The sequence below is a fragment of the Ricinus communis genome, chromosome 5 (genome assembly GCF_019578655.1).
Source record: "Ricinus communis isolate WT05 ecotype wild-type chromosome 5, ASM1957865v1, whole genome shotgun sequence".
NCBI classification, from domain to species: Eukaryota; Viridiplantae; Streptophyta; class Magnoliopsida; order Malpighiales; family Euphorbiaceae; genus Ricinus; species Ricinus communis.
In genome coordinates this window covers 1,022,242-1,030,620 of record NC_063260.1, presented here as the reverse complement: position 1 = coordinate 1,030,620, position 8,379 = coordinate 1,022,242, and the positions used below count along the sequence as shown (strand labels likewise).

The 8,379-nt window shown below is 33.8% G+C and overlaps 1 protein-coding gene across 1 annotated transcript; it reads right to left on the bottom strand.

Moving 5' to 3' along the window:
- Positions 1 to 1,206: 1,206 nt before the first annotated feature.
- On the bottom strand, positions 1,207 to 5,495 carry LOC8286662 (probable LRR receptor-like serine/threonine-protein kinase At4g36180). The gene has a single exon (XM_002531468.4). It carries the CDS (start codon positions 4,771 to 4,773, stop codon positions 1,342 to 1,344), a length of 3,432 nt encoding a protein of 1,143 aa, XP_002531514.2. The 5' UTR covers positions 4,774 to 5,495; the 3' UTR covers positions 1,207 to 1,341.
- Between the last annotated feature and the right edge of the window lie 2,884 nt (positions 5,496 to 8,379).

Below are 8,379 nucleotides of genomic sequence, written 5' to 3'. Positions count from 1 at the left end.
ATAATATATATGAATAATAATAAGATTAATGATGCTTAAGCTTAACGGTTCACTGCTTGGGATTCGACACAGTAGCTACTTCCATTTATCGTTTGCTTCCCCCGCCCATTTTTCCTTTTGGGTATCCCATCAGAATCTGATTACCTGCTTTCTTCTTGCATGTGCCCATTTTTCTTACATTCTCAGTGCAAAAGTTATTACCACTAATTTTTATTTTTATTTTAAAAAAAAAAACAACTGGTACTTATACTTTTTTTTGGCTCTGTACTAGTAAGAAAAAAAAAAACCCATTACAGATTAAACGACAAACTCATATCATCTGCCATTTTTACAAAAAAATGTCATGACCCATGTACCCAAAACCCTAATAATGATAAATTTCTTCTTTTTTTTTTATTTACTTGTTTATGTTGAGCCATCATTTTCACTCTTCACTCTCTACTGTTTTGAAGAAATGGGACCTAAAATTTAGTGTCTGTCTGTTCTCATCAGAAGATCCCACGTGGCGTCATCAGAGATTGTAAAAGCACCATGAATCTGTACTCCTCACCTTAGTCATTATCAAAACCCCTTACAATATATATACCTTTTTCTAAATATAAAAACCAAAAATTATATTAAAAAAATAGTACGTCGATTGTTTAAAAGAAATTTTCGGCCAGCTTGTATTCGACCTCGAAGAACCCCACAGACCACTGCATTAACGGCTACTTTCTCTCTATTGGCGGGAGAGAGAAAAAGAAAAAACAATTGGGTCCCACTGACCGAAGTGGTCCCTACTTATTGTCCTTTTCCCAACACCTTAACTGCGCCTGTCCTAATCGTTGACTGCCACCAATGGCCCGCACTTTCCCCTTAGGCCGGCATTAATCAAGTAAAAATATAAAATATAAAAAGTTAAATCCGTAAAAAAATAAAATTAATACTTATGCACTATAAGTAATGCTTCCCAATCTATTCTTATTTATTTTTATTTTCATTTATTTAATATAACATTTTAATTATATATTCTAAAATTAAAAAAAATGATATATCACATGTAAAAATTAAGACAAATTTAAATAAATTATTTACCATTTTTAAAAAATAAATAGACGGGTATCTTCTCTTCTGAATATTTTACACGTAAAATTTAAATGACTGGTACGTATATTAATAAGGCCATACTCAAGAGTAATTAAGTAATTTTAGAAAAATAAATTGAAATTGACGAAACACTACTTCAAATTTTTTTCAAGAATTGAAAAAAATGAAACAAAAATTCCATACTAAATTACATTACACGAACAAAATTATATATAAAAGTAAAAAAGTAAAAAAAAATCGGGTTTCGGATGTTCTTCAAAAGGTTTCGGGTTGTTGTGCCGGAGAAGGCTGAGAAGTAGGATCAGCTGAAGAGGGGATATCGGTAGCAACACGGCAACCTTCAAGCATGAAAACAATATCAGACATTGTTGGTCGATCAAGCGGGTCCGGTGCCGTGCAGAGTAACCCAACTTTAACTCCAAGTAAGAATTCTTCCCATTCTGAGGATTCAGGATCCAGCTCAAGTAACCCTGGCTCTAACAATTCTGTTATTTGGCCTCTTTGTAGCTGTTTCTTGACCCACTTCACTATATCTTCATCTTCTGTGAACATCACTGGTCTTTTCCCTGTCAATAGTTCGAGCAGTACTATCCCAAAGCTGTAGACGTCTGATTCTTTTGTAACTTCTCCTGTTAGTATTACCTCTGGTGATACGTAGCCCAAGGTTCCAACTGTTGTTGAACTTGATGCTTCTGCCGTTGTTGCTGCTGTTGTCAAATGCTCTAGACCGAAATCGGACAGATGGGCTTCGAAATCTGCATCAAAGAGAACGTTCTGTGGCTTGATATCGCCGTGAACCATGTTTGATGTGTGTAGAAATGCTAGTCCTCGAGCGATTCCTAGCGCTATTAAGTGTCGCATTGGCCAATTTAGGACATGACCATCTTGGTGCGATGCTTCTTGGAGTAGAGTTGCAAGGTTTCCATTTGGCATGTAGTCATACACTAGGAGTCTCATATCTGGTGGTCCAGCGTAGTATCCGCGAAGTACTGTGAGGTTTCTGTGCTTCACCTTGCTTAGAAATTCAGCTTCTTTTCTAAACATGTTTTCGTCCATTGATCCATCGGGTAGTCTTCGTATTGAGAGTACCATTCCATCATTGTAGCAAGCTTTGAAAACTAGTCCATACCGGGTTCTGCTTAGCACATTCTCTTCGTCGAATTGCCTGGTTGCTTCGATTGTTTCTGCGAGTGTGATCTTGTTATTAAACATGATAAGCTTTGGCCCTCCATTATCTGTACTGCCGCGACCTCCACTTGCCGCTGAGCTAGCCCTTGCTGGGCTGCGTTTCTTCTCCCCTGCTGCTGCCCTTTGTTTCAGCCTCTTTCGCCATCTCAAGAGACTGAAAACGTAGAAGCAACAACAGAGTGTCAAGAGACAAGCTCCACTTGCAGCTATAACAATCAACAAAATCAACCTTTTCCTTCTATCCCTCTCGGCTAAATCCACACATTTCCTGTTCAATGGCTTTCCACAAAGCTCTGCATTACCCGCAAATGCCGATGGATCGTTAAATCTAGACCCCAGCAAAAATGGAATCTCACCTTCAAGATTATTGCCCGAGACATTCAAGTACGCCAAGCTAGCAATTCGTGTAAGATTAGCTGGAATCTCCCCACTCAAGTTATTAGTGGAAAGATCAAGAGATGATAGGTTGGATAAATTGGACAATGAATCTGGAATGCTGCCTGATAGGTGATTAGTATCAAGTAACAATGAAGTTAAGGATGAGCATTGAGAGATCTCCTCTGGGATGTCACCCGATAAATTGTTCTTTCCCAAATTAAGCACTTTCAGATGCGAAAGATGAGAGAGGTCAGCAGGAATATGACCAGTAACATAATTCGATTGCAACTCAAGGATTTCAAGATCAGAGCAATTACCAAGCTCTGGTGGAATCACTCCAGAGATGTGATTATTGGACAATGAAAGAACAACCAGTGACCTGAGAAAACCATAAGTTGGAGGTATCTGACCAGATAAGCCATTGGAACTTAGGTTCAAATATCGCAGACCCATCAAACTACTGAACCCTTCGCGAATATCACCTGATAACCTGTTTTCTTGCAAAGCAATGACTTGAAGATTTGGCAAGCCAGAAAGTTCAGATGGCACCTGACCTGATAAATTCTGTTTGCTCAAATCAAGAGTCGTTAGCCTCAACAGATTTCCCAAACTAGATGGAATCTTTCCTGAGAAAACATTTCTACTCAAATTCAATGACATTATCCTACTCAAATTCCCAATATTTGCAGGAATTTCACCAGAAAACTTGTTCCCACTAACGTCCAATGTAGTCAAGTTGCTCATAGTAATAAGCTCCTCTGGCAAGCTTCCGTTCAAACCATTATCATGTAAACTCAAAGTTTCCAGCTGGGTAAAACTCCGAAAAGTTGCTGGAACTGAACCAAAGAATTGATTCCCACCCAAAGATAACTCTTTTAAAGCTCTTATATCGCTCAAGAATGCAGGGATTTCACCTGAAAATCTGTTTCTTTCAAGATCAAGAACTCGCAATGAGCTACATTGTTTCATCTCCACCGGCAGTGCACCACTGAAGGAGTTGTTAGCCATCCATAGTTGTTCTAACCTCGACATGTCTCCAATCTCTGCCGGAATCTCACCGGAAAATAAATTCCCTGAAAAATCCAACATTGTCAAAGAAGCAACTTTCGTTAACCATACAGGAAACCCACCATGAATTTGATTCTTTGAAAGATCCAAAACCTGCAAAACACTAAAACAATCTCCTCCTGATTCAGGACCAACAATCTCACTGAACCCATTAAATCCAAGCTGCACGATCCGCAACGAAGGCGGATAAACAGAGACATTGCAGAAAATGGACAAAGGGACAGAGCCAGATAGGTTATTCTCAGAGAGAGAAAGGACTTGTAGGTGAGGAAGTGCTCCTATTGCAGCAGGAATAACACCTCCAAGTGCATTACCATTAGCACTCAAATGCACAAGTGAAGAGCAATTAACAATTGCAGAAGGTAAAGTACCAACTAAATGATTATAATCCAACCAAAGAAACTGGAGATACTGAAGATGGCCAAAGCTGGCTGGAATAGGACCAGAGAACTGATTATATGAAAGATTGATAAGTTGAAGTTGAGACATGTTTGAAATGCTCTCTGGAAGTGCACTTATAAATGAGTTTGAAGAAAGATCCATATACACCAAGTTTGGAGGAAGATTATTACTAGAGATTTGACCAGAAAGATGATTTTGAGCTACATTAAGCACCTGAAGTTGCGTGAGGTTACTCATATCTGGTGGAAGATTACCAGAGAGTGAGTTATACTGCAAGAACAGAGCACGTAAAAGGGTACATTTTGAAAGAGAAGAAGGGATTGTTCCATTAAAAGAGTTCGATCTTAGACTTAACTTACTTAACATTTGTAAGTTAGATAAATGGTCACTGAGTCTGCCACCGAGTTGAAGATTAGGAAGACGAAGTTCAGTGACTCGGTTTTTAGTACAAAAAACTCCACGCCAGTCACATGGAGCTGAAGGTGTTGAAGAGTCCCATCCATTTAAAGCACCAAGTGGGTCGTCAAGATTAAGCTTGAATGACATTAAAGATTCGATTTCTGCAAGATTCTCAGGGCTGCGTTGGGTTTGAGCAGATGAACATAGAATCAGCAAGTTAATGGAGAGATAAAAACACATCAAAACAGCCATCGTTAAAGAAACAAAGAAAGACTGGATCTTTATAAGTTATATTAAAAAAAAAAAAAAATCGTTAAAGACTAAAGATCAAAGAAAGAAAGTGGTGATTCAAGATAATGAAAGTAGCAGAGGAGGAGCGTAGAGATAGCAGAGAAAGAAGAAGAAGACATGTGTAGAAACAGAGTGGGTACAGTGTTTGTTGCAGAAAGAAAGATGGGAAGAGAAGAAGAAAACGAGAGAGAGAGAGAGAGAGAGAGAGAGAGAGAGAGAGACCCACTTACATACACAAGAACAACAACAAAATACTGCACAGAGAAAATGCAGAGATTCTTTGCATAAAGAAACTAAATCAATTGTGGGTTTTTTTTTTCTTTTTTTCTTGCTAATATCCTCTGTTCCCTCACAAGCCTTTGAAGAAGCACTTTTTCAAAACGGCAAATGTTGGTGGACCAGTTTTATTTTTATTTTTTATTAATGATAGTAATAATATAACCTACTTACTTCATATGATATGATATGGGTTGAATCATTGAGTTTTGTGTATCTGTGTGTGTGATCTTATCCCTGCTCTGTTGTCGTTTTGCTTTTCTTCTTCTTTTTTTATTATTTTTTTCTGTTTTGTTTTTTAAGAAAAAAATAAAAAGAAAGAAAGAAATATTGCTTGTGTTATAGTATTTGTTTTGGAAATTAAAACCTTGTATTTATTGTTACGTATGACCACTACAAAGATTCACACCCCCATTCCTTTGTGTCATTTAATTGATTGGTCTGCCTACAATTTGCCTGATTTTGGCCCTTTTCTTTATTATTCAACAAATTTATAACTTCTATATCAAATATATACTTTTTTATTATTATTTATTTATCCACGAGAGTAATGATATTCTCATGAATACCATTATTAACCTGACCATTCATACTGCAAGCTTTTATGGTTTCTTTTGTTTCTCCATGCCTAAACTTGGGCAATCCAGCTTTCTAGCAAGTAAGCATTTCTTATTTGAAGTCCTTTCTCCTATTCTATTTTTAGGGTTTTCTTTTCTCTTCTTTAGAACTAAGGTTAGGATTTTCTTTTTCTATTCCATTTCTTCTTGGTTGAGTAGTTGGGTACTGTTCTCTTCCCCTTGGTGAGACTTAACCTCAGTTTTAGGGTTTGATTAGAATGGATAATGTTTTTGGGTAACCATAGTTGAAGTCCTTAAAGAGATTAGTGTCAACTAAATCCTATAATCTAAAAAATATGAAGAATATTGTTATTAAAACATAAATTAGGACAAAATTAAAATTAAAAAAGCACTCTTCACGTACGAAATAGCTCTTTAGTTTTGTTATTAGGATCAACACTTCGATTATGTTGCAGCTAAGTGTGAAGAGTGCGTAAAGTTAGAGTCATTTGCTATTAAGATTGAAAAGTAATTCTCTATGTTTTTTCCAAAGAAAGAGGAGGGGATAATGTAGAAAAAGATTATCTTTTAAGTTTGTCAATTTACTCACTTAAAAATAATTTTAAGAACATATAACTTAAATCAGGATAATTTAGTAATAGTCATTATAAGTATATATTTATAATCTAATTCGAATTAATTAAATTCCTGATTATGCCATCAGATATCACTCCTCCAAATTATGATAATATTTTTATAAAGACGTAAAATATATATTATATAAATTCATATTATAGTAAAAAAATGAACTATTACGATACTGTTTTCTTAATTATATTAATAGAGAAAATAAAAACTTTAGAGGTAAAAATAAGAATATAACTTATAGTTATAACTCTTAAATATATGTAATTATTATTTTTTTTATCTATTTTAAGATATGTGAAATAATTTTTTTATTTTTACTTTAGTACTTCTCTATTAATTTCTTTAAAATTTTATATATAATTATAATAATCAAATCATTTATTGGGTAATTACTACTCTGAGCAGAAGGGTATGCACTATTTGTCCTGTGAATCTGTGATCATATCTAATTTCAAAAAATACCACTTTTCTTCAAGTAACTTCTTAAAAAGTATGTCTATGAGGTAAAATCCTATAGGAACAAAGTCCTTTTTATCTCCCATATCTTATCTAGCAGAATTAGATGAACTAAAAAGGAGGATTTGCTGTCAAGCTATAGAATTACCTTTATGCTTTTACTTCAATTGTACACCTTTTTTTCTTTCTTGTGCTTTGACATTTTTTTTTTTCTTTCTCTTTTGCCCTAATTCTCTTTTCTATACTTTTCCTTATATTTCTGACTTTTACTTCACTTCTTGAACCTTTTTCTTGCTTTGTTTTGTTCCTCTTTCCCTGTTTGATTCAATGGTCAAAATGCCAAATTAAGAGATTAAGGTGAAAAGGGTGTATGATTATTACATTCTTTCAGGGTTGAGTAGCTTTGGTTTGTGTAGGGCAAGTACAAAGAGGAAATATTTATTATTAACCATAAGTTTATTATTAATAATAATAAATAAATAAATAAACAACATAGACCCACTTGCCAAAAAGGTCAATTAAGTAGATAGGTAGCAAATTAGGTGGATAATTAGTGGGCGCACTTTTTTTGAATAATAATGCAAAAGTAAAGGTAAGCATTCTTTTTAATTAGATTGAACAAGAATCTATGTTTATTGAATGTGAGAAATTGGGAACAAGTTATTGGTGGCAAATTTGAAATTGATTTTGTGTTAGCGGGAGCCCTAAATCACAAACTTTGAAATTGTGATGCTATGATGGCATTGGCATATGTCCAATGCTTTATTGCATATCATCCTTATTGCTAATAGTAGTGGACCAAACTTCAGCATGCAAAGAGTTTCCCAACATGCAATCAGTGATTGCTATGCTTACACATATGGTATTGCATATCACAACTTCAACTAAATTTTAAGAGTAATGCCACACAGACCTACTAATATTTGTCTCAATTTTTATTCATTTGATCTTAATATATAATATATTTATTAAATTGTCTTCTAATACTTTGAAATTACGAGACTATTTTTTTAAAAATATTATGTGTTACATCCGGTAAGTAAGAGTTGGAACAAAAATTGGTAAAATATTTATTATTTTTTAAATTTTATTTTCGAAGCTCTATTTTATTTTTATAATTGAAAAGGAAATTATTCCTTCCTCCCATTTTATTAGTTCATTTTTACTTTACACATATATTAAGAAAATTAGTTAATTTTCAGTTATTTCATTAAATTTTTGTATTTTTTTTATAACATCCTTTTTAGTATATTTAATATAATATGAAATAATCTAAAAATTAATAGATTTACCAATTCATCCATTAACTCATTTTATTCCAATAAAATCTGAATACTTCTCCATTCAACTCATTTATTAACTAGGGATGGTGATATATATGTTACTTAATGAAATGTATATTTGTAATTACTTTTTTTTTAACATCATTTGATAATTACTTATTAAACTAATAATTAAAAAAAATAAATAGACAAAAGAAATGGACTATCAAAGTGGAACAAATAGTGATTATTATACTTAACTAAAAACACATTCAATAGGATTCTTTTTCTTTTTTTCAATTTAGCTCAAATTCTGAGCTTTTTGGAGAATATTTTGCTGCATGAACATCCGTATTAAAATGTACTAA